This window comes from Epinephelus moara, chromosome 18 (genome assembly GCF_006386435.1).
Source record: "Epinephelus moara isolate mb chromosome 18, YSFRI_EMoa_1.0, whole genome shotgun sequence".
Classification (NCBI taxonomy): Eukaryota; Metazoa; Chordata; class Actinopteri; order Perciformes; family Serranidae; genus Epinephelus; species Epinephelus moara.
The window spans coordinates 36709639-36735724 of record NC_065523.1 but is presented as its reverse complement, the minus strand read 5'-3'; the positions used below and the strand labels follow the sequence as shown (position 1 = coordinate 36735724).

Below are 26086 nucleotides of genomic sequence, written 5' to 3'. Positions count from 1 at the left end.
GACTTAATTCGAACATAACTGTTTCCATCCCCCGTTTTGCGAATCAACATTTTTTCGAATCAACCAAAACCCGGCTAAAGTGAGCGTATTTTAGTTTGTGCGAATCAGGGGATTTTAATTCGAATTTTGGCGTTTCCATCATAATTTTCCGATGCGGTACTTCTAGATGCGCATCTAAACAGGCTGATGGAAACATGGCTTGTGAGACTTGTACAAGGCGGGAATGTTGCGCCATTATTTTGCCACACCATTCTTCTTTGGGCGTTGTTGTTCAACTGTGAAGCCGGCAGCGGAGACAGTAACAGAGCTGAATCAACATCTGTGTGAAACTACACACTTGATGTTGATGCTGTTGTGTTACACATCATGCAACTTTTGCTCCCGGTTGTTTGTGTCAGTGTAAACAGCTTCTTTAAGACAGTATTATGTCTTTCCTACAGGGCGACGCAGATCAAGACGTACTCGTGGGACAATGCTCAGGTGATCCTGGTCGGTAACAAGTGTGACCTGGAGGACGACAGGCTCGTACCCACAGAGGACGGCCAGCGGCTGGCAGAGGATCTCGGTAGAAACTCTTTCTTGTATTTTCATAAAACTTCTTCCTGCTAGCTTCTGCCATGATACCATGTTCATGCATGTACAGTGTGTCTATGTGTATTTTAATATGCATACATCTATTTATTCGTAGTTAATAAAATCATGTCACTCCCCCTCAGGTTTCCAGTTCTTCGAGGCCAGCGCGAAGGACAACATCAACGTGAAGCAGGTGTTTGAGCGTCTAGTGGACGTCATCTGTGAGAAGATGAACGAGAGCATGGAGGGAGACATGAACCTCGTACCCAACCACAGGAACCAGGCCCTTAAGGACTCACCTTCAGAGAGCCACGGGGGCTGTGCTTGCTAAACCATCTGCCCTCACACCGGCTCCCCCAACACACACACACACTCACACACACTGATACTCATACATGAAGACCTTCCTTCTCTGTGCCTCAACCATGTAAAGTGCCGCACCTCTTCCTCTCTCGTCACTGCCACTCCGCTTTGTCCACACAGCCCAGCATGAACCGAAGGGCAGCTAGCTGAGATAATCTTCATCAGTGCTGTCAGACCCCTCTCCTCCCTAGGCCTGTCTGTCTGTCAGGCTTTTACCTTAAAGAGGCCCACTTCCTGTCTCCACTCTGTGGTGAGCTGATAGTCCACTAAAACCTGCCCTGTGTTCTGTCCACCCCCGACATCACCCGCCTTGACCACTGCTGCTACATGAGCGTTTTAAAGTCAGATATTTGTGCAGATAGCTCGAAGCTAGTGATGCCAAATAGTGTCTGTAGACGGCTGTACTTTTAGCATCCATTGTTTTGTTTGAGATTCATACAGCACATGTGCTTAGGTTGCAGTTTTATACAGCACACTGGAAATGATGTACGTCTCAAAAAAGGGCATATTGAGCTATGTGAGGATTAAAGGAACAGATCCACATTTTGGGAAATAGGCTTATTTGCTATCTTGTTGCTATCTTGATACGACTCTCATGTCTGTGTGCTAGAATTGAAGCTACAGCTAGCAGCTGGTTAGCCTAGCTTTGCATGAAGACTGTTTTTTTTGTTTGGATTAACAAACAAAGTCATCCATTTCCATTTTGGTACCTTTGGAGCACGGTGGTTAGCATTGTCGCTTCACAGCAAGAGGGTCCTCTGTGCAGAGTTTGCATGTTCTCCCTGTGTCAGTGTGGGTTTCCTCCAGGTGCTCCAGCTTCCTCCCACAGTCCAAAGACATGCAGGTTAATTGGTGACTCTAAATTGTCCGTAGGTGTGAATGTGAGTGTGAATGGTTGTCTGTCTCTATGTGTCAGCCCTGTGATAGTCTGGTGCCCTGTCCAGGGTGAACCCCGCCCTGTTTCCAGTCTTTACGCTAAGCTAAGCTAAGCTAAGCTAAGCTAAGCTAATCGCCTTTAGCTTCATATTTGCTGTACAGATGTGAGAGCGGTATCAATCTTTAAAATAAATCAGATTTTATGTTGAGTACACTCAGAATTTAAGTTTTCTCTTTCTTTAAAGGAATAGTTCACCTGCAAAATGACCATTTGTATATCAGTGACTCACGTGTGTTACCGTGAATTTGCGAAGACAGCTTTTCTCACATGCCTCCACGGTGAGCAGAGAATCCTAAAAACGGCAAACATCCTTCATGAATTGAAGTAAACGTGTACTGCGTTTAGCAACAAACATATATCACACAGCATGTGTACAACAATCAAAGTCTCATTTATCCAGTTATATGCTGAGTACTTACCAAACACATTCAGGTCTGTCTGGGCAGAGTTCAAACCAAGCAGCAGCCTCTGGGGCTGAAAAATGAAGCCAACATGGAAGTGTCAAAAACTGCAGTTGTCTGAACGGCCGATTGAGGCTGGCTCCAAAAGCATGTCAATCCCAACAGACCCCCATGTTAAGATATCCAACTTTACAGCAGAAATAAATGTTTAGAGCCTGGCAAAAAACACTTTGGGGGTGCCCAGTAGCTCAGCTGGGAGAACAGGCGTACATGTGTAAAGACCATGTCCTTGCTGCAGTGGCTGCAGGCTCAATCCAACCTTTTGGTCTCTGCAGCTAATTTCAACATTCATGACAACTGTACAAGGGGCTTTTTTAATAGGGCTTTTTGCCTTTAATTGAAATCACAGTTGTTAGCATCAAAGGGGGAAAGAGGGGGAACGACATGCAGCAAAGGGCGACAGGTTGGAGCCAAACCCGCGGCAAGGGCAAGGCCTTTGTACACAGGCCACCTGCTACACCAGGTGAGCCCCAGGGAGATCATTTTTATATAACTCACCTGTTTACACTTTATTCAGGCTTCGGTTGTCTGTCAATAGTGTCCTCGGTTCCTCCACAGCTCCACCCTCTCATCCAAATATGGTCTCTTCTGGCTCCAAAACACCAACATGGCGACCGCTAAAATGCCAAACTTGATGCTTCAAAACAGGAGTCCACAAACCAACGGGTGATGTCACAAAAGCTAGTAATAGTTTGTAATGATGTGTTTACAAAGTCTCTGCAGCTCATGCAGTATAACCCAAGTCTCATGTAACCAGTCATATACTCAGCACTTCCCAAAACAAAAATATATTTTGCAAACGGATGGTTTTGCTGGTGTTAAACACGGTCCCCCATTGACTTCAATTCATGAAGAATGTTTGCTTTTTTTGGATTCTTTGTTCATCGTGGAGACGTGTGAGAAAAACAGAGTTATCTTCACAAATTCGAGGTAACTTTGCAGCGAACAATTGAAACACAAATGCTGACTTTGCAGGAGAAGTGTTCTTCTAAATATGGACGTGTCAGTGCAGTGAAGCTAAGGAAAATAAATATATTCGTTAATGTTGTTTTTCGGGTTAAAGTCATTATCAGGTGCTGATGATTCGACACTGTATCCACCCGAGATGATTTCTCTGTTGTGAGATGTGAGGTCAGTTATGAAAAGCATAAACAATGATGAAGAGAACCTACCACGTGTCATTGTGAACCTCATCTTTACCTGAATGTTAATGCCAGTCTTGTGGTGCCCTTCGCCTCCCTCAGCGCCTCTCGGAGGCTGCTGAAGCCTTTTCTCGTGCACTCATAGTGAGACACCTGGAGGGCAGTGGCGGTAAATATCATTTAACACTGGTGACTCTTGTACTCATCACATGACCTGACCTCATGGCATGTCCTCGCTCAACCCCTTTGTGCCACTCTTTCTTTATCGCCTTCTCACACACACACACAACACACACACTCACACACGGCTCCTCTAACTGCAGCATGGCAAAAGACTTGGCATGGCAAACCTACTATGCTTCATAACTGAGTATTTACAAAGTGGTGAATTATGTTTTTTTCTTGTTACTGACATAATGACTGTTTTGTGGAAATGCAGCACAGTGTATGTGTGTGTGCGTGTGTGTGTGTACGTGTGTGTGTACTCAGAAAGGGAAGAACACTGATCTCTGAGCAGGATAAATGTCGGGCCTCAAATGTGCTGTAGCCACTATCAGGAGAAGCAGTGAGCTGGTGCACAATGTTAGTTAAAAGGGTCACTTTATTTGCCTTTACTGTAATGTCTCATCTCGTCATTGAAGTGAATGGAAAGAGGTTTTATCTTCTCCACATTATGCTGTATTCGCCATCAGCTACCTGTACATTAAAACGCTTTTTTGCTCCTTTACATATTGTAACATGTCAGTATTGACCTCCCTCTGCTGAAAACCTCTGATTCATGAAATTGAAATACAAAGACTTTAGATTGCACCATAAATCAGGAATAGAAAAAAAGTAACAGTGCCATTTGTCCATCCCTGTCCATGTGCAGACTACTGACTGTCAGTTAGTATCAACCGTAACCTCTGCACCGTGATAGCAGCCTCATGTTGCCATGGCAAAGCCCGTCGTTGGGTCACAACTGCACAACTGGTGCTTCGGCCCTGTTGTTGTATGAGCCTGTGGTCCGTTATCTCTGCTGCCAGTGTGCGCTGCTGAGTAGTGATATAGTTTTAGATCACCCCCCCCCAATCAAACATACATATTTTCCCTCTTACCTGTGGTGCTGTTTATCAGTCTAGATTGTTTTGATGTGCAGAGTGTTGGAGATATCAGCCGTAGAGATGAAAGTGAAATTGCTCAAATGTGGGGTGGTTTTTTTAGCACCACAAAGCGAGAGCAGGCAGACATCTGTGATACACCGACACATTCTCACTCTGACCTTGTCGCACATTGACGTTTGGTCATGGACTTTCCACCTCGAGAGATACAACCTGCAAGGTACCCTGAGTGCGTTGGTTGTTGACGTTCTGGGACACCGTGTCAAGGTCTCTTCTTTCAACATACACTTCTACGTTCACAGGAACTTTAATGTTTACTTACAGTCTTTTTCAAAATAAACGCACTACGTCAGTACAACACCGTGAATTGACTTTTTTTTTCCTTCAACACAAACCCTCACCATGCTGGCTGTGTTTACAACATAGGACTGTTGGGGCGGATGTAAATTGAAACAAACCAATCACGTCTTGTCCTTTGACAACTGACAAGTGGCTCAACCTCACACACCTCATCCCTCTCCTCGCATTACTGCGCCGCTAACAGCGGCTAACAGCCAACAGCGGCGCTGGCCTGTGATTGCATTACCATTCTCCCTCAGCAGCTCTCTCTACCTGGGAAAGGCTACCCCGATGTGGGCCTTCGTTTTTTTAATTCGCCGGTCACGCTGCCTTTTTGATTCCCTTTTGCGCTTTCTTGGCGACAAGGATTCTGTCTCCCATGATGCTGCATATGCATGATCCTGCATTATGCTAAAAGAGTGGGACTTTGTTTCAAATTTGCCAGGGTAGTAGCGAAGCGCCTCTTGCTCCTCTCCTTCGGCTCCTCAGTCACGCAGTGCTGGCCTGGCTCTCAACGAAAACGCCGAAGGCGGTGCTGTATGTCCCTTGCTGGCAAGTGTATTCTCAAGATGGCGAAACGTAATGGACAAACAAACAAATCCGAAATTCTCCTTTTACGAGAATAAGTCAGATTATTGGTGGAGGTAATAGTACACCAGTGATGACATATTTATGAATGCAGACATCAATTTTTGCCAATAAACAACTGAAAATGTTACACAATGTCCCTTTAAAGCAGCCTTTTTCGTTGCTGCAAGTCACTGCCCAAGCACTGGATTTTGACGACAACATAGTGAGACCGAGCTCTACACTCGGCTACTCGCACCAAAACAATCTCAACTGATCAATAGCGCTACAGGCAGGAGTAAAATTATGTGTTTTTGATTTGGGGTGAACTGTTCCTTTAAGCTTTGATGCAGTTAGCATGAGGAGGCTGTGTGCAACACTCATAACACTACATTTGTATTTCAACATATGTGCAGGTTAAATGCAATCACAGAGTGTATAATATCTGTGGTAGTTCCACTGAAGGAGCTTCATGGCGGCTGCTGCTTGAACACATACTGAATGTGCTAACCTGTCTGCTGATACTGAATTTTTAACCACCGAAACTACTGACGCTTTGGTACAAATAAGTCTGGAGCATCCGGAGCTGTTAGTCTGGGGTGTGTTCTGTCTCTCCTTCTTATGTTTATGATTTATATGTTGTGCTGAATTCCTGATCGGTCGCCTTCTGAAAGAGGGGAGCTCAGCTCACTGGATCCCTTTATTTTAGGTGCTGAATGTGTTGGATGGAAGCGTTGTGGGGAAAAAATGCATCTTATAAACAAGAATAAATTGAGTATGTTGAAATGTGTACATGGAAATAAAGAATATATTCATTACAAAGGGGACAGTATCATTTCTGATCATTGACTTTAGTTCCTTTTACAAATCAGTCACAGAGTGCACAACATGTTTTTGTGGTGACAGCAGCTTCTAACGTGTGATTTATGACCTCCTAACCCCAAAACACAGGTCAGGGCTTTTTCACGTTTTATCTGAAGAACCAGAGAAACCACACTGCTATTGTCCTCCACAACAATACAGATTTCCTCATCCCCTTCTTCCTGCCACCTAAGTCTGTAACTACCTTCCCCGTGCAGGGCCTCTGTATGCACTGCTCAGAAACATAAGGGAACACTTGCATCAGACATCAGATCTTGACGAACGAATTATTCAAGTTGAAAATCTTTACTGATGTACACTGTGTAATTTGTTGAGAACAAAATGTCATGACAACAGTCAGTGGTGAAAAATTCGTGAATTTTTTTAGGGCAACGCACGTGCCTGTAAACACTTCCGACAGCGTCTGGGCATGCTCCTCATGAGTCAGTGGATGGTGTCCTGGGGGATCTCCTCCCAGACCTGGATCAGGGCATCAGTGAGCTCCTGGACAGTCTGTGGTGGTACTTGGTGGCGTCAGATGCACCGATACATAATGTCCCATAGGTGCTCAGTTGGATTTAGATCAGGGGGAACGAGAGCGCCAGTCAATGGCATCAACACTTCATCATCCAGGAACTGTCTACACACTCTGGACATATGTGGCCGGGAGGAACCCAGGGCCCGCTGCACCAGCAGGAACCCAGGGCCCGCTGTACCAGTCGCTCTGAGGATTTAATTCCGGTACCTAACAGCCGTCAGGGTACTGTTGGCTTTGACATGGAGGTCTGTGTGACCCTCCAGGGATCTGTCTTCGCAGACCATCACTGATCCACCGCCAAACCGGTCATGCTGAATGATGTCACAGGCAGCGTAACGTTCACCACAACGTCTCCAGACTCTTTCACGGCTGTCACATGTGTTTAGTGTGAACCTGCTCTCATCTGTTAACCTTCCCATTCTGGTGTTCTCTGGCCAACGTCAGTCGGGCTGCACGGTGCTGGGCTGTGAGGACAGGTCCCACTAGAGCAGTGGTTCCCAACTGGTGGGTCTCAGGTTCATCTGAGTAGACCGCAAGCGACTCGCGAACGTGTGAACCTTGTAAAAAAATACACTTTATAGTGAAGTACAGTGAATTTCTGGCACAGAGCTTTTAATTTGAGGTACCGTTTCCCTCTGTAGAGTGAGGGTCTAAAGGACAGCTACTTAACAGAGACAGAAAACTCACTCAACAACATGGCCCATTGGAAGTGTGATGCTGAATATATTAAACAGTGTGGACCTTAAACTAATGACTAAAGAGAAATCTGGGCTTAACCAGTTTGGAACCACTGCACTTGTGGACGTGGGGCCCTCATGCCACCCTCATGGAGTCTGTTTCTGACAGTGTGGTCAGAAACATGCACACCAGTAGCCTGCTGGAGGTCATTGTGTAGGACTCTGGCAGTGCTCCTCCTGTTCCTCCTCACACAAAGGAGCAGATACCGGTCCTGCTGCTGGGTTGATGCCCTTCTACGGCCCTGTCCTTGTGTAACGGCCGTTCTACTGGTACTGTATCTCCTCCATGCTCTTGAGTCTGTGCTGGGAGACACAGCAAACCTTCGTATGGATGTGCCATCCTGGAGGAGCTGGACTACCTGATTGGGCTGCAGGTACATGAGCAGAAGACCAAACTAGAGAAGAATCAGTGAGGAAGGATAAGGAGAGAGCAACTGTCTGTGGACACCACATGTAAAACCATTGCCTTTTTGGGGGTTGTCTTGCTTTTGTCTCTCCATTGCACCTGTTGTCACTTTGATTTGCACCAAAGCAGCTGAAACTGATTCACAATCACTTGTGCTTCCTAATGGACACATTGATATCCCTGAAGTTTCACTGACCTGGTGTTAGACTGTGACCATTAAGTGTTCCCTTATTTTTTTGAGCAGTGTACTTCAAAACTTACATTAATTTTTACCAAACTGGCCTAAAAATGAAGCTGAACATGACCAAACAGGTTCAAAAGTTACACCATCTGCAGCTGAATGTCGTCATGTGAGTGAAATGCAGCTTCTCTTTTACATCAGTACCCTTCCCACCCCACTGGGATCAGGAAGTCTTGTCCCCCTGTCACCTGATGTAAAGAGGCGCTGAATTGCATTTAAACTGCCGGGGATGGGCCGTTACGCCCCCCTGGATCACTTATCATGGGTGAAGAAACAGGGGTGTCTGCAGCGCCGATAATGCTGGTCAAACGAAGAAAACGTGAGTGCAGTGAGTAGATAAGAAACCGTTTAGGCCTGTTGCTGTAGGTGTGTGAGCACTCTGCGGTTTCCGTTACTTGGGCAAGTGCGGGGATTAATTTACAGTTCAGCCACAAGACAGTGCTCACACATGCGCATTTAAAAACATATATAAGTATATATTTCATTTTCCTCATGCTTCGTTATCTATCTATCTATCTATCTATCTATCTATCTATCTATCTATCTATCTAACCCAACGTTTGCGCGCTTTTACGCACGCCCATGTCTCACCTCCTCTCTCCCCACAGCGACACAAACAACTCGTGAACATCAATGAGCGCATGCTTCCCGCCCATCAACCACAGAGTACGAGTATCCCCGCCCCTCCACTGACTTTTAGAGAAAGTAAACAGCTCGGCTCTACGCACCTTATCGCTCACAAGCAGGCGCGTGACCGCGGTGCGCTATCCATTGGTATCTAAACAAAAAACAAGCCTCCCCTGCAGCACACGCGTTAGTGGCAGGTTGTTTTCCAGTTATGCATTCTGGCAACAGAAAGCCAAATTCTTTCCGTTAACAGAGAAGACAGGACGATGATATGTGATCACCTGAGCAGACTGTTGGCGCTTTTCATGATTTTCTGCGCCATGCGGAAAGCTTCCATCGTCCAGGGTGCGCGAGATTTCGAAAAGAAAGGTAAGGCAACTTTTTTTTTTAATTGTCACCTGCTGTGAAAACAAAAGAGAAAGTTTTAAAGTAAATGAAGTGCAAACTTTGGGAACAAATAATTATTTCAGTAAACCACGTTTATTTCTTTCAGTATAGGTGACCGAAGAGCTTTTGGCTTCTCACACTTGTCTTTATCTCCTCAGTGTCTATTCTGCTGAAAGAGGAACCAGAAAACCCAAAGTGCTTTGCTGAAGGCAGGAAGGACTTCACGTGCTTCTGGGAGGAAGATGAGGAGAGGGCCGGCTCTGTGGATCAGTACTCCTTCACATATACCTACCAGTGAGTCACATTCAGTGTGTAACAACAAGCCATGTGGCGTCCAGTGCTGTCAGTGTACTGGTGTTCTTATACGGACTACTTTACTCTTCTCTTTTTGTAATGCAACTAACAGGCCCCAGATAAAACTATATTTGAGTGACTGAAACTGTTTTGACAAGAGATGGTTCTTAATAGCCACTCAGCATAGTGCTCTGTGACCTCTCTCTCAAGCCATGGTGTGTGTCTTCCTCTGTCCCGAGCAGGAATGAGAACAGCAGCAGGTGCCCGCTGAGAGTCCTCCCTGCAGCAGGCGGGAAGAGGCTGTTCGTCTGCCACCTGAACCGAACCCAGATGTTTGTCCAAATGGACATAGAAGTTCACCGGGGGGGAATACTGATCCACAATCGCAGCCTTCTCATCGAGCTTGTATGTAAGTTACCTTACCTACTACACAGTACAGTCAGAGAACTTAAAAAGGTTTGTGTGTGAATGATGTGCCTCTAAAATTCCTGTTTTAATTCATGTTGTCATATTAACAACTGACCACTTGTGTGTGAAAGCGGTGACAAAGCTGTGGTGATAAACTCACTGAGCATTATCACCCACATTTGTAGTTCCCCTTAGCTCTAGTGTTTTAATCTCTTTCAGTTTTGGTTGTACGGACTATAACTTTACTGTTTTAGTGCACCATCACGGCTCACTTCAACATTGATTTTAGCTGCATCAGGTTATTTGTTTTTAGAGAGTGAGCTCTAAAAAAGCAGTGCCGGCCCTAGCACATTAGGAGCCCTAGGCTGTATGTAGTACCTGCATTTGGTGGCAAAATTCCAGCAGGAAATGTAGAAATGTCTGGGTCTAAAACAACCGCTTTTCGTGGCAAAACTCTGGCTGGAAACTCAGTGACGTCAAAGTAAAGAACAACCACTTTTCATGGCACTATCACAGGTGGAAACACACCAGCAGGTCACTGAAAAACAACGTTTGCTGGCTAAGAAGCTGTTGGAAACAATGCAATGACTAAAAACACCTGGTTTAGTTGTCTGTTGGTGTCTTGTCTGGCCTACTGTAGGTGTCATGCCATCCACTGTCCTGATGACAAAGTCAGCTCATATACTATGTCAATTCAGAAACGATGATATATATGATAAAATGTACGAATATAACGTGGTTTGCAGAAACGTACAATGCCAACATTTTATCTGCCGATTGGGTTGGAATGTGACATCAGGGTATGTGAAGCTACTGGAGCAGTGTTTCAGGGCCTGACAGACTTTTGATGAGGAATAATTTTACCTTGACTTCCTTCAAAATCCTCCCTAACAAACTGCCTGCTGTCTCTCTGCATGGCAGTTCTGCTGGACCCTCCAGCTAATGTGACGGTGAGGAACGTGAGTAAGCAAGGTCAGCTGAATGTCAGCTGGGTTCCTCCTCCTCTCAAGTACATGGATGACAGCATGATGTACGAGGTCAGCTACACAACAGTGGACAGCCACGTGGTGCAGGTAGGACGGTTATTTAGATTTAGATATAGGTTTGCTGAATGACATTGACCTGTACTGATGAGTTGAGGACTGTTTTGCAGGTGGAGGTGGCACGCGCCAGCTCACAGTTGATCCTGAGAGGCCTCCAGCCAGGCAAGAAGTACAAGGTGCGAGTCCGTGTGAAGCTGGATGGGATTAGCTATAATGGCTATTGGAGTGCGTGGAGTGACCCGGTGTTCATGGAAACACTGCCTGCAGGTGAGTGGTGTCACATATTCCCAGCAGCATAGGTATCTTTTGAAAGGAAACATGCAAAGATCCAATATTGGTTTTACCTCTTTTTTTTGAACATTTTATTTATATGTTATCGGTGATGAAGTTTTTGATCTTTCTGTGTTCCCTCCAGAGCTCGACCTGCTCATCATCTGCCTGACTCTTATCATCTCCTTCATTCTCATCGTGCTGTCTCTCACTGTGCTCCTGTCCCACCGAAGGTCAGATAACCAGCCACACACAGCTTATTTAGCTCTGTCAGAATCTTACTTACTCATTAATAAAAAAAGAAAAATGTAGATTCAATTTCTAGCATCTGTGCTCTTTTCAGTTTTGTTGTAAAGAAGATCTGGCCGACTATTCCAACTCCTGACAGCAAGTTCCAAGGCCTTTTCACTGATTATGGTGGAGACTTCAAGGTAAGAGCAAGACAAGTTTACAGCCATGCTAGCGGCCCCTTTACTGTGTTTGTCAGGTTTGTGTTTCCCTCTTGCTACTAGCTGCTCGCTACTTCCTGCTATCAGCTGTTTCCTGTTTATCCACCGCCAGTGGGTCGCATGTGCGGCATCATCAACAGCTCCTCAAAAAAGTCTTCAACAGCCCCTCCTGTGGCGGAAGGCTGCCTCGGTCTGTTTAAACTAAAAGTGTTCTGCCAATATGTCTACCCTACGAGGCGGAAGAATTGGGCACCTCGGATCAACTCACCAATCCGGCTCTGTGTGTCTAAACGCTCACAGCTTGCTGGCAAAACGGCCCAATATTTGCCGAAAATCTGGCAGTGTAAACAGGACTTCAAGTGGACAGCCAAGACGCATCGCCGTTCACACCTGTGTCGATCATGCTTTTCCAGCAGACCACTTGTGTTCAAATGTTGTTACTGCCTACGCCACTTAGGCTGGTACGTCCCCATGTACAGTTGTTATGTCAACACTGGCTAGCTGCTTGCTCAACGCATCATAATTCAGTTTATATGATATCCTACGAATCAGCACCCCATAAATGACGTTACGGACTTAAAATAAAGTTACGTACTTAACGTAAAGTTACTTTGGTTAGGTGTAGGGAATAAGAAACATGGTGATGATGTACCTTAAAATTACTCAAAGTTTACTTATAGTTCACACAGTTCTGGAGTCCTGGGGGCAAGTCCTGTGCTTTTGACCCAACAACCACCCCAACCTACCTCCTTACGGGACTGCTTCTTTCCTTAACCTCTGTCAACGCATTGGTCACCTGATCGCAGCCGTCCCAAATACATAGGTCATACTTAAATTACTGGCTCATGATTACATGGGATATATACGAATTTTAGTCTACTTTTCGGAGGAAATTGTACAAACAGTGCATGAGAACAGCCTGGCTTGTTAGCATGCTCGCTAGTGAAGGTAATGGTTGTGTCGATACAGCTAGAGATACAGCAGAATTCAACATGTCTTCCATAGGGCAAAATGATGGACAGTCATGAAACACCTCGCCTTTTGGTAGGTAATTGGAGGTGTAGATTTTACTTGACAAATTACAGACATTGGCAGATTTGCACAGGATTAAGATCACAGATGATCGCCGCAATTACTACAAATTACCAGAGGTCCCATGGTAATACTAGTCCCATGTGAACGGGGCTTAAGCCAGAAATATTTACAGAGTTGTCATCATCTGTTGTTGTGTTTTTGTACAGGAGTGGTTGGGGCAGACAAATGGAGGCATATGGTTGACTCCAGCTTTCTTCTACCCAGAAGAATGCCCCTCTCCTCTGGAGGTCCTGTCCGAGCTCAGCCCTTGTCCCGCACTGCCTTTCCCACCTCTTCCACCCAAGGCCTCTCGAGCTTTGACCACAGGCAGGAAGGAGGACATAAAGACAGGGCTAGATGCGAGAGAGCCGTTGGGAAGGGGTGATTCCGCTCTGACAGACGGATGGAGAACCACACCACATGACCATTGGCTGATGGACCGCCTACGGGCGCTCCACCAGAACCCTGTTCCCTGCTCCCAATTATCTCTGCTGGAGTTCCAAGATGCCTACGTCACCCTAAGTGCCAACAACTGCAGTGAAGACGAACACCTGGATGACGTTCTCGAGGAGACCTTACCCCTTGAGGTGCTTTTTGCTTCCAGAAAGACACTGTTGTGTGAATCTCACTCCGACCTGGGATCTGTGCAGCAGAGCTCTGGGTCAGGTCGTCTTTCGTCACAGTCCAGCTTTGAGTACCCAAACCACCCCTGGATGTCCAAAGGTCCTGGGTACACCTACATGGCAGTGGCAGACTCTGGGGTCTCTATGGATTACAGCCCCATGACTAGAGTAGACGACATTGGAAAGGTGGTTATCTACGCCAATGAGTACAAGAATGAGATCCCTGCTCATAAAAGACCCTTCCTGTCGAGGCAGTACCCCATCCATGATGACAGATGAGACAAAGCAAAGCTGGACGGGCTGCGTGTGGACTGACCCTTTAAGCACTTGGTGAGGGTTTTTTGGATACTCACCCAAAGCTACTTGGCTTCTTATCAACTGTTAAGAAAGGTGTACCAAGGATTTGGGAGGTGAGCAACACCGAAGTGTAAGCTAACGGACTCAGGAAGAAGAGTCCACTGGATGTGCAAACATCATTTCTACTTTATCCAAACGGCAGCTGTGGTTTACACCACATACTGATATTCAGTGCAAAGGTCTGCATCCTGATCTGAAAGTATCCTCTCCTGTAGATCAGAGCAGAAATTTAAGTTGAGGGAGCAAACTGAGCAAAGTGTACAGAATGGCTATTAGGTTAAAATGCAGAACAGAACATCCTGAAATAGAAGACTGAACAGTACAGGCCAACGCTCCTTCCCTGTTTCTTTGATTTGTCTTAAAGTATAAGGCTGGTGGTATTCCATATTTTTTCTATTGTCAACAAATCCTGACCATAAGTGTTGCCTCTATAGCCTGATATAGCTTAACCTCTCTTTCATCATACCACTATCTTGATGACGTGAATATTCGCAAGTTGTTAACATTGGAATCTACTGTTCATCCCATGTGATATAAATCAACCCAACCGCAAGAAAAAATGTTGGCATTCTGTTTCTGCAAACGATGAATATGTTACATTGCTACGTTATTATGTAACAGATACTGAAACTTTATGTCTCTAACAACGCTGTGGTAAATGTAGTTATGTTTTTGCACAAAATTTTTTGGTCATGGTTAGGAAAAGATCATGTTTTGGCTGAAAGTACCCACCCTAGGTTGCATAAAAGCCACTGGAAAAGTGGTAACAGGATGCTAAAAAACAGCTCAATGGCGCAAAAGCCGCTGAAGTGTGGCCATGGGTTGCTAATAAAACAAACGCTGTTGTTTGCTTGAAATACCCACATTTGGTGGCAGAATCCTAGCAGGAAAGGTAGCAATGTGTGGGTGTACAGCAACCGCTTTTCGTAGCACTATCACTACTGACAACACGTCAACAGGTCACTGAAAAACAGTGTTTGCTGGCTAGCAAGCTGTTGGAAACCATCCTGATGACAAAGCCAGCTCATATCCTGCATCATTTTAGAAAAATTAATATAATATGTATGATAAAACGCACAAATATAACGTAGTTTGCAGAAACGTACAATGCCAACATTTTCTCCTGGCGAATGGGCTGCATGAACAGAATGTTAGCATGCTTTGCTTTGCATTTAGTGCTAATTAGCAATCATTAGCATGCTAACACTGTGGAGTATGATGGTTAAAACTAAGACATTATAACTGAAATGTCAACATACCGATGTTTACCATGTTCACCAACTTAGTTCTTACCATCATACTTTACAGTGTTAGCATGCTAATGATTGATTATTAGCACTAAATGCAAAGCACAGCTGAGGCTAACAGGAAAGTCATGTTTGTAGGTATCTGGTCATGAACCAAAGTACTGGACAAATAAAAATTTTAACTAATGATGGTGGTAGATTCAAAACTTAATAGATCCTCTGGGGATCCTGAATGTTTGTACAACTTTAATGGCAATCCATTAAGTATTTGCTAAGATACTTCAGTTTGGACTAAAGTGTTGAGAGAATGCAATTCTTAGAATGATGCAACTAACATAATTAAAATCACATAATAACTCAGCCATTGCACCGTCTGACTCCTTCCTTTATTATGATGAACATGGGTACTGTGGTTTGGTTTGAGTCAAACTCATATATTGTCACAGTACCTCACTAGAGCACCAAATGTGTATCATTCCACTGCTGAAAATAGTCCCCCGTCAATTGCACCATTTACACTTGTTTGACTAACATTTTTTACAAACTACAGTGCCCAACTGTCTGCAGAAATTAGAGTATTTTTCTGAAAATTAAACTATATATTTGTGACCTGTTTTTAAAGATTTCAGCAAGAACCAGTGGGCTTGAGTTTGAGTAGGAAAGTGAGAAAGCACTGAGAAACATAGTAACACTGTTGGTTTTGGAATGAGTTGACAAAAAACAAAGATATGGAATAGTCCCCACCTTACACTTTAGAATACCCTTAAATTTAAACCTAACAGCTTACACTTGAACTCAAAAAACTCACTGTATTTGTACATAATATTGTGATTATTTTTGTATTTTATCACAAGGACAATCCTGAAAGAAACAAAGTAAAAGCAGTACTACTGTAGGCATTCTCATGTAACTGTAGTTGTTAGTCAGTTTCTTATCATGTTGAAGTTTTGAGTCACTGCTGCCATCTAAAGAGCAGAGTGTGTACAGGATGTCTTCACTTTAACATTTCTATTCAAAACATTTTTAATTCATTGTTGTTTTTAAGTCAAACTAAATAATATCCATGTGTTTTTATGCTTGTTTGATTTTGTGGCTTAGAAAAAAATATATAGCAACTGAAATTTTAGCTCTTTTAAAAAATATGTAAAAAAAAAAATATTTCTGAACATTGTGGAGTATTTTTGAAAATTAAAGTTTTAGGGTAGTGTGACACAAAAAGGAAACAAAGCTCAAAACCCCACAACCAACTGGTAGGAATTGTTGCATATTGTTGCAACAATTCCTGTTGTTGCATATTTTTCACAACAGCAATTAATAATTTATCAAAGATGACTAAACGAAATTTTATTATTTTACATTTGTGGGTGACATTATTATTATTATTCAAGCTTCTGTTCCTTTTCTGCAATAAATATTTTAAGATAAAGTTATCCTCCTGTAGTGTATGTATTATTTTGCTCTATGTTTTTCTTTTTCTGAAACATTGAAAATAATGTTCTGTATGGATAATGATATTATTTTATAAAGTAAGTATTTTCTATATTTCTTCTGATTTTTTTTTTTAAATACTTCAACTGTGATATCAGCCACTTCAGTCCAACACCTTACATGTTAACCCTTTGAAACCTGAGCAAACTGGCTTGATTTTTTTTTTTTTTTTCAAAAACATGACAAGAAGGCAATTAGCAAAGAAAAAAGAAATGAACCAAAAAAATTGCAAGAAATGAGTAAAAAAGAGAAAATTAAAAAACAAGACAATTAGTTAAAAAAAGGAAAAATACATTGTTAAATTATAAATTAAATAAATAATAAATGCAATAAATAAATCTTTTATAAAAAATCTGACATAATTTTAAAGTGTAATAATATAAATTATAAATATAGATATTCCCTAGTCCCCCCCCCATTTTTCTTTAATTAATTGTATAAATTTGTAATTTTTTTTTTGCAATTTGTAGGGCATTTCTTACCAAGCCAAAGGTTTAAATACTTGCAAAAGGCGTCTGAAAGCAGCTCAAGAAAAGCGATGTCGCTCCAATGTTGTAATTCAGTGGTTCTCAACCTGAGAGGTCACAAGATGATTAAGGAGAGATGAAAACAGAAAAACAAATATGCTATAAAATATGTTTATTTTTTCTGTGCTTTGGTCGCAGGTAGACTTTGCCCAGTTTTAAGGGGTCCTGAGCCAAAAATGTTGGTAACAACTGTTTATTTTAAAACATTCCTCGATGTCTTTGTAAATGTTTTCATTGTGTAACATTTATTCATGTGTTTTACAAAAGTTTGTGTCATTAAAAATTTCAACTCATTAAATGTTGTACATCTACAACCACTGTGGTTCAGTTAGCTGATATCTGAGAGGTGAGCAGCAGATGACATCATGCTGTCTGCTCATGTGTGAATGATGTGCTCAACATAAACAGTGAAGTAAAAAGGCCTATCATACTGCAGAGCATTATCACTGCAAATACCTGACTGCTAAAAAATGAGCTTTTTCTCTGAACAAAAAGTGAACAAATCAACATTCAGTTTCTCCCCCGCTGCTACAGTCTTTGACACAGACACTTTCAAACCAACTTAAACTCCATTGAACCATCAGGGGAAATTAACAGCTGCCACTCCTGAGCTAAAGCCGGTCTGTCCTCACAGCCTTTGGTACCAGAGGCCTCTGTGATGCCGGTCCCAGAAAGGTAAATGTTCCACACCTCCTGCAGTCCAGCTGCAGCAGCTTCATAGCTCCTGTCTCGGTCCAGAGTACAGCGCACCTGGAAATAGCGATTGAGAACATCGAGGATTGGATCCATGGCAGAGGCCTCCCTGCCGGCTTGCCCAGAGTCGACCTCTGACTGGAAAGATGCGATGACGCGACAGGGGGCCAAGCTCGAGCAGCGCTGTTTCAGGAGCTGTGTGAGGAAGGCAGCGCTGTCGCACAGCAGCGCAGACAGGTGTGCAGCGCAGGACAGTCCTGGGTGAAGTCCACTGTGGCTGCCTCCTCCAGGACCACACAGGTAGCCCTCCAGCCGGTCGACTATGATCAGCGAGGGAGGGGTGGGAGACGTGTTGGTGGACTCGTGAAGGCTGGCGACCTGCTGCAGCAGCTCCTCCAATGTCTTGGGATACGAAAACTTGATTTTCTTTACAAAAAAAAAGAAAATATAATAAACTGACAGACAGAAGCTGGATGAATAAAGGTAGCTGCTCAGAAATTAGATTTTTTTTAGTCCTTGAAATAGCAAAAAAAATGCCCATCGCAGTCTCTCAGAGCCCAATATGATGCCTTTACACCTTGTTTTCTGTCCGACCATTAGTCTAAAGCTCAAACATATTCAGACAAGGCACAAGTTTCACATTTAAGAAGCTGGAGTCAGAGACTGTTTGGCATGTTTGCTTGAAAAATGGTCGACGCTCCATCTGTCCTGTTTAATACACGTATAATCTGTCCCTTCTAACTTGACCTGTGGTATGATGGTGCCTCTGTAACCTGTGAGTTTATCCCATTTACTCCATCACATATCAATGTTTAACTGCCCCCACCCAAATGTTTTCTTTGGTTATTTATTTCACTTACTTATTTTTCTTTTATGTGTGCTTTTTTGTTTTGTTTTGTTTGTCCATTTTTCCCCTTGTGATTTTTTTTGAGTTGTAATGTTACATTAAAAGGAAAAATGCAGTGATGCATAGACATACGTAAATAAACTTATCCTGCTTTTACAAATTAAAATAGTTGTTAAAAAAAGAAAAAAAAGAAAATGGCCAACACTATTAATTGATTATGAAAATAGTTGCTAATTTATTTTCTGTCCTCAGTTTTAAATGTTAAACAGTTAATAAATAAATTGATTGTACACAAATCTATCAGTTAATTGTCAACAATTAATTGTCAATTAATCTGGGGGGGGGGGGCATGGCATGAAAAGTTTAGTTTTGTTTGCAATTTTATTCTTTGTATTTTTTTTTTGCTCTCTAAGGATTCGTCTCTAAACGTAACTTGAGCCAAGTACGTGACTGCTTATGCTGCTGGAGCACCAACGTACACTGTCGCGTCTTTCCCCAAAAATTGGGGTTCCAAAAAAAGAAAACAAAGACAGGAAAAGGGTGAGGAGGCACACTGACCTTGTTATTAATAAATAAATAAATAAAATCTAAAGGTGCATGAGCGAGACTTGGATCAAGAGAGTAAGGGCAGGGGGCCCACAGAAACTGCTTGTGCACAGGGCTCAGAATGTGGTGCTCCGCCCCTGGTTGTACCTGAGAGATTTTTCACAACCTGGCAACCCAAAGCTTGGTCTCAGAACTGGTTTACTCATCTTTAAAGCATTAATAAATGATTAATTAACAAAAAAGAATCCATTTATGACAACTTTATATGTCACAAGCACACAGTTTGAGAGGAAAGCGATGTGTACCTTTAGACTCTCTGTGCTCAGGCAGGGGACACACTTCTGCAGACACACCGGGAGGCTCTGGATTTGTGTTTGGGTGAAGAACATGACTCTCATGCCCACCTCTGAGGCAGCTGTCACGGCCGCCATCAGCAGCACGGAGCGGCTGATGCTGGTGTCTCCGACCAGCAGCGTGCTGCAGGTTAACGGTGACGGAGGAGTGACGGTGAGCTCCTTCTTCACTTCCGTTTGTGACATAAAAGTCCTGAACACGAGTGTTAAAATGTCTGTCATGACTGATCCACTTTTTCGAACGTTATGACGTTTGACAGTGACGTTAACGCTGAAGTTTCCCGCGTCTGTTTACATGTTGCACTCTGGTGTTCGTGCTGCTGCGGTCCGTGTGAAAACCGCGTTGTTTGCCCGGCCGTTCCGCCGCGGTTCACGGCGTACAAACATCGGATATTTCTTTTTATTTTTAGACAGACATGTCCTCATGTTGGTTCTGACTGTGTTTAGCATTATTTAAAAACAACTGGTTCGGGAAAAGAATCAGAAAATGCATCTGTATTAGTACTTCCTGTTAAGTCTGACAACTTCCGGGATGCCGGGTAATCACAACACAGCTGTTGTGGCCAAGATGGCGCATAACCTGGCGAAGTTGGACGTTCCCCTGGACGCTGACCGAGCCGGGGACCCAGAGAAAGGTGTTTTGAGGCGCTGCAGGGGACGACCCAGGCTCACGGACACCGACCGAGCACAGAGGCGACTTGAATCCCGGAAGAAGTACGACGTGAGGAGGGTGTACCTGGGAGAGTCGCACAAGCTGTGGAGTGAGCTCCGCAGGAGGACCAGCCTGAGTGATGCTGGGCTGGCAGAGTACCTGATCCTGCTCAACTCCACCTATGGAGAGAAGTACCAGCAGAAGTACTGCGGGTGAGTATTTTATACAAGCTAACGTTCCCAAAACACACCGTGCGCGTCTTAATGGAAACAGTCTGCTATGATATTTTCCCTTTCATCTGTCAGTCAATATTATTTGCTTTGTAGCCATTTTTTTTAGCTTCACTGAGTTTGTGTTTCATCTTGCTTTATCTAACCAGTCAGCAGGGGCGTAAATACAGACAGTGCAGGCATGTGTCTGCAGTGGGGCCCGCATGGTGTGATGGGATGGGGGGCTTGCAGATGATTCTGATCGCCACCTTGGAGCTACACCTGTGTTCAAAGAGGAACTCATCTACAACATGATTTTTCTTTGCTTTGCTTTTTTTGATAGTATAGTCAGAAGCAAACAAAATTGCATGCCTCTTCTACACGATCGAGAAAAAACATAGTATTAATAAACTTTATTACATTTAAAGCAGTTAAAACAATATGGATTAACTGATTCATAAAATCACAGAGTTGTGAAACTACAAATCATAAAATCCAGTAAGACTTCAAAAGCATTGCAGCAGCATGAAGAGTAAAAAGAAAGAGTTTCAGACCTGTATCAGGTAAGTCAGAACGAGTTAAAGGCTAAAGTGAACAGATATTTAAAAAAAAAAAAAAAAAAAGATATTTAGCGAGCTAGCTTCCCTGATATCTGTAGGAAGTGTGTTCCATAGCTTTGAGGCGTCACTGACAAAGGCTGCATCCCAGATCTTGTTCCAGCTGTTTCTTGGAACCTCCAATAAACCAGCAGCAGATGATCGCAGTGTTCTTGGAGGCAAATAGTTAACAAGGGAGTTAATGATGTAACTTGGCCTCATGTAGGGCTTTGTATACAAGGAGGAGGAGCTTAAAATCAACTGTAAATGTAACAGGAAGCCAGTGCAGAGCAGTAGTCGGCCCTTCAACGGCATGTTGGCTACAGAACAGGCTCGTGTAACTCATTCAGATTGCCACCTAAGAAATAAACTCAAAAAAGAACTCATGTTAAATTAAGAAAGTGGGGCCAGCTGTCATATATGCCATCATGTTTGTTTTTTGGTCATATACAGATTTGCACTGTGGAGTGCTGCGTAACATGAATGTTGATGTTGTCCAATGTCAAGTCGTAACTAGTGTAGATGCAAAATCTTGCGCGAGGGCCCATGATAATAATGTGCACCGAGGCCCGTCCTACCTACCATACACCACTGACTTGAGTATTTCTATTTTCTACTTTACACTTCTACTTCATACATCTCAGTGGAAATACTTTTTACTGCACCACATTTATTTGAAAACATTATTTCCAGTTATTTTGCAGTTTCAAATTAGTAATACCAATTATGATAATACCATATACAAATGACAGATGTACATTTATTCAGATCAACCCTACTTTTATCACCTGCAACATTTAATTGATGAACACATGAATGCATCAATAATCATAATTCAGTAACACATTAATTTTTCTAATTATTCTGAAATGGGACATTCTGCGTAGTTAGTGCTTGGATTTTTGGTACTGTGACATTTATTTTTCTACTCTAAAGACAAATTTAAATCTATGTCTCTCACCTGTAACAGAGTATTTCTTCACTGTGGTATTTCTGCTTTTACTTTAGTGAAAGATCTGAGTATTTCTTCCACCTCTGCTGCATTACAGGAAGAAGATTGCTCCAGAAGTCTCAGTGAAACAGAAAAAAGGTGAGTGGTGCCACTGATAGATAGACAGGGTTATTTCCCAAATCAGTTACGTAGGGTTGCTGTCTTCAGTGTGGAAAAATAAAGAACACCTTGCCAGTGGCCCCATGCCCAACAAACACAAATTAAGCGGGGGTCCTTCTCTGTGGTATTTTCAATGTCATATCCTGCCTTCTGACTTTTTTATGCACCAATTTCAAAATCCTTAACTGTGACTTAAAATCCCATAATTTTAATCCTAAAAGTTAAAATTTAAATCAAGGTGACAAGTTTATTTATGCAGCACATTTCAACAAGGCAACTTAAAGTGCTTTACAAAAAACATCAAACGCATTGCGACAAAGCACAAAAGAATCACATTTAAAATCCAATTCAAAATGTAATTAAAGGTGCCTTTGCACGTGGCATGCCCGCTCTAGTCACTGAGCCACTGGGCTGCCCTCATGAAAAGGCACCGTCCTTAACGCAGTGACTGCATGTCATCCCTTATCCACCTCTCCATGCTTAATCTATCTTGTCTAATAAAGGCATAAAAGCCAGAAAAAGTAATTAAAGAATCAGGGAATAGAAAACAAAAACAAGCTTAAAAAATACAAAGACAGGTATAAAATACAAAAATAAAAGTTACAGTGCAGTGTAAGAAATGAATAAATATCTGATTTAATAAAAGGCAGCAGCAAAGAGAAAATCTTCAGCCTTGATTTTATTCGAGTTGAAACTGTTTGTCGATTAAGTGATAAGGTGATTGACAGAAAATAAATTAACTGCTTTTTCATGTAAGCAATTTTTCAAGCAGAACATTTTTCAGTTCCAGCGTAAAATCTGAGGTTTTCCTGCTTTTCTTTATTTTGTGTGACAAAAATGAAATTGAATATCTTTGGTTTTGGACATAATTTGGGCCTTCAGAAAATGGTGACGTGGATTTTTCATCACTTTCTGACAAAACAATTAACATGTTACCAGATAATGAAAATAACTGGGTTAGTAGCAGCACAAAGAGGTATAACTTAGTAACTTTTAATTTTTAAAAAATTTTTTTTAAGATTATTTTCGTGAGCTTTTTGCCTTTAATGACAGGACAGACAGTGAAATGGGGAGACAGAGAGAGAGAGTGGGGACTGACATGCAGCAAAGGGCTGCGAGCCGAATTGGAACGGCTTCTATAGGAAACAATATTGTGTACATTTTCTTTTTCTTTTTCACAAAAAAATTGTTGCACTGACTCTTTTCTTTCCTCATTTTAATTCAGATATATTGTGAATATTTTTTACAGTATTTTAAAAAATCTTTTTCATATTTTTCTTATAAGTTTCTCCTGTTCTATATTTGTGTTCCTTGATTTTTGCAATACATTTTCGTTTTCTTTTACTGTATTAATGTCACGCAGCGATACACCAAAGCAAATTTCTTGTATGTGAAATCCTACATGGCAATAAACTGGATTCCAGTTCTGATGTAATGTTAAGTTCTCTGGATGTATTCTCACCAACATTTAAATTTCACAAAATTCTCTCCTCTTCTTTATCTGCGATTCTCCTTTCGGCTGACTTGTGTTGTTTCTCAGGCAGGAAGGAGCGTGTGTCCAGCCTCCAGAGCCTGGTGTGTTGGTACCAGGAGCATTCCCGCTCCTGCCCTCACGAGCCCCAGCTCAGAGCCCTGGAGCCGCAGCCCAACTTCTCCACTGCTGCTATCTGGCAGTGTGACTCTGATCACTCATTTGTGCAATACCTTTTCTCACCACCGAAGGAGACGAGTGACTCTGAACATGAGGAAGGAGTGAACGGAGAGGGCGATGAACAGAGTGCAGGGAAGACAGACGTGGCTGTGACAAAAGGTGCAGTGAGCAGGAAGAGAAGAAAGGAGGCTCACAAACAGTTCAAAGGTGCAGAATGATTAGGTTTATTCTTTGACTCTTGCATTTCATTGTTGACATGATGAGTAAATGTTTAACAGTAGCTGGTAAATCCTGAACACTCTTTTATTTATCTGTTTTTCTGTAGATGTGGGAGAAAATGTGGATTTTTCTGAGGTACAGCATACAACCGCGAGTCCGATAGAACAGGCTGCAGCTGTTGACCACCAGCCCAGTGTAGAGACCTCCAAGGATGCTCCACTGACAGGACAGCCTGTGTGGGAGATGGAGATGGTCATGGAGCGACAGCAAGGCTCCCCCGCTGCAGCATTTCACTCCATCCCCTCAGAGGAGGAGGCTGAGGACCTGCGGCAAGGCAGAGACGGAGAAGGAGACAGGGAAGAAGAGATCAGGACTATACCGCACGGATACGAGTGTGTTACAGTGACGGCATCATTAACTGATAAACTGGAGAAGACGGATGAGGACTCGGTGCTGTCGCAGAGCTTGAGCCACTCAGTCGGACTGGGAGCTCAGCCGGAGCTGTCGGTCCCGCCGCCCATGCAGGTGCAAGAGCAGAGCGAGCTGTTTGACCCGCAGACTCTGCAGACGGTGGTGACCAGCTGTGAGATTCCTGACCAGAGGACCGCTTTGGAAGGCTCACAGGTAGGTGAAGAAGTGCCTGCCAGGGATATTTAAAGGTCCAGTGTGTAAGATTTAGGGGGATTTAGTGGCATCAAGCGGTGAGGACTGCAGATGGCAACCAGCTGAAACTTCTCCAAGTTAGAATTCCTTCAGTGTTCTTTGTTCAGGAGGTTTTTACGGGGAGCCGAATTATCCGCAGAGGTCTCTTCCTCCTCAAAACAGACAGACCTGGTGATCAAAACTGAATAAAGCAGTTACACGTTACAAATCAGTGTTTCTGCGACACTGTTTGGCATGTCAGAGATGAGCTGCTGGGCCAAACCAAACCCCATTCTAGGCTACTGTAGAAACATGGCAGTACAATATGGCAATCTCCATAAACGAGGACCTGCTCCTATGCAGACATAAACTGCTCATTCTAAGGGAAAGAAATCTGCACATCAAGGAGTGTTCTGTATCTTTTATCAAAAGCTACCAATTGTTTTTTAATCCATAGTTAATCATCATCACTGGCCCCAGCTATGAGGCCCTGGCGTCAGAAGGCATCCAGCTCAACATGGGCGGCGGAAATGTGGAGGAAGTCACCTGCACTGTCATCGGGGGGGTCACCTACAACCAGGTTTGCACGTCTGACTCAAAACTCAGAACAGCGGAGGATGAAGACTCCATGACAGGTACGCTGCAGTGCTAAGAATCTCTCTGTGGAGCTAGTCGACAGTATGTGTCCCCTTGTATCATTCTGTGTCCCCTCTCTGAATTCAGAGGTCTGTGAAGGTCCGTGAGCAGGCACAACTCTTCATGAGTTCTTTTGTTCCTCAGCAGCAGTTTGAGTTGCAGGGTGGATAATTGATTGAAATGCACAGCTGCACAACATGTAAATGAAAATAATAAGATGCACAGCAGGGCTGTACGTTAAGGTTTTGCACACAGCACTGGAGCTACAGAAGTTTAAAACTATAGCATGAGCACAAAAGTATCAGTAGACCTAAATCTATTGTAGTCTGAAACAATTAAAAATCTTTATGGGGGAAGTTAAAAAGTCGTTTTCCATTGGCAACTGAAGGATCTTACTATATAATGATGACAACTCTGTCTGTGTGTCTGTTCCACGTTTTTCTCGTCACTGACTTGGTCAATCCATGTGAAATTTGGCACAGTGGTAGAGGGTCATGGGAGGATGCCAATGAAGCAATATTACATCAATTGGCCAAAGGGGGGCGCTATAGCAACCCATTGAAATGTCAAACTTTGAACGAGCATACAGTATCTCACATAAGTGAGTACAACCCTCCCATTTTTGCAAATATTTCATTATATCTTTTCATGGGACAACACATGCTGAAAGAGCACCAAGACAACTGTCCCATGCCTACAGTCAAGTATAGTGGTGGCAGCATCATGGTTTGGGGCTGCATGAGTGCTGCCGGCTCTGGGGAGCTCGGTTCATTTAGGGAAACATGAATTCCAAGCAGAGCATGATCGCCCCTCTTCAGAAACTGGGCTGCAAGTTTTCATTATCAAGTTTTCCAACATGATAATACACCTAG

The 26086-nt window shown here is 43.1% G+C and overlaps 4 protein-coding genes and 1 long non-coding RNA gene across 5 annotated transcripts in view; 3 read left to right on the top strand and 2 right to left on the bottom strand.

The window, feature by feature from the left end:
* The window catches only part of LOC126405347 (uncharacterized), an 18722-nt gene extending 16357 nt beyond the window's left edge, over window positions 1-2365 (bottom strand). Inside the window, exons 1-2 of the long non-coding RNA XR_007571567.1 lie at window positions 2293-2365; window positions 2103-2165 (exon numbers count right to left, since the gene is read on the bottom strand). This is a non-coding gene — a long non-coding RNA (uncharacterized LOC126405347). The remainder of the gene's footprint in view (window positions 1-2102; window positions 2166-2292) is intronic.
* rab3db (RAB3D, member RAS oncogene family, b) overlaps window positions 1-6304 on the top strand; it is a 33521-nt gene extending 27217 nt beyond the window's left edge. The window contains exons 4-5 of the mRNA XM_050069038.1: window positions 441-565; window positions 717-6304. Coding sequence (XP_049924995.1) covers window positions 441-565; window positions 717-904 — 313 coding nt within the window. The 3' untranslated portion in view covers window positions 905-6304. The remainder of the gene's footprint in view (window positions 1-440; window positions 566-716) is intronic.
* Window positions 6305-9007: 2703 nt separating this feature from the next.
* Window positions 9008-16709, top strand: epor (erythropoietin receptor). The gene is made up of 8 exons (XM_050068998.1): window positions 9008-9261; window positions 9438-9573; window positions 9816-9982; window positions 10903-11054; window positions 11135-11291; window positions 11440-11527; window positions 11638-11725; window positions 12985-16709. Exons 1-8 carry the CDS (start codon window positions 9159-9161, stop codon window positions 13717-13719), a joined length of 1626 nt encoding a protein of 541 aa, XP_049924955.1. The 5' UTR covers window positions 9008-9158; the 3' UTR covers window positions 13720-16709.
* Window positions 16710-17020: 311 nt separating this feature from the next.
* On the bottom strand, window positions 17021-19975 carry swsap1 (SWIM-type zinc finger 7 associated protein 1). Its single transcript, XM_050069031.1, has 2 exons — window positions 19451-19975; window positions 17021-18178 (listed from the first exon to the last, which is right to left on the bottom strand). Exons 1-2 carry the CDS (start codon window positions 19718-19720, stop codon window positions 17612-17614), a joined length of 837 nt encoding a protein of 278 aa, XP_049924988.1. The 5' UTR covers window positions 19721-19975; the 3' UTR covers window positions 17021-17611.
* Window positions 19976-20015: 40 nt separating this feature from the next.
* The window catches only part of znf653 (zinc finger protein 653), a 17794-nt gene continuing 11723 nt past the window's right edge, over window positions 20016-26086 (top strand). Inside the window, exons 1-5 of the mRNA XM_050068986.1 lie at window positions 20016-20362; window positions 22005-22045; window positions 23607-23924; window positions 24043-24560; window positions 25036-25213. Coding sequence (XP_049924943.1) covers window positions 20031-20362; window positions 22005-22045; window positions 23607-23924; window positions 24043-24560; window positions 25036-25213 — 1387 coding nt within the window. The 5' untranslated portion in view covers window positions 20016-20030. The remainder of the gene's footprint in view (window positions 20363-22004; window positions 22046-23606; window positions 23925-24042; window positions 24561-25035; window positions 25214-26086) is intronic.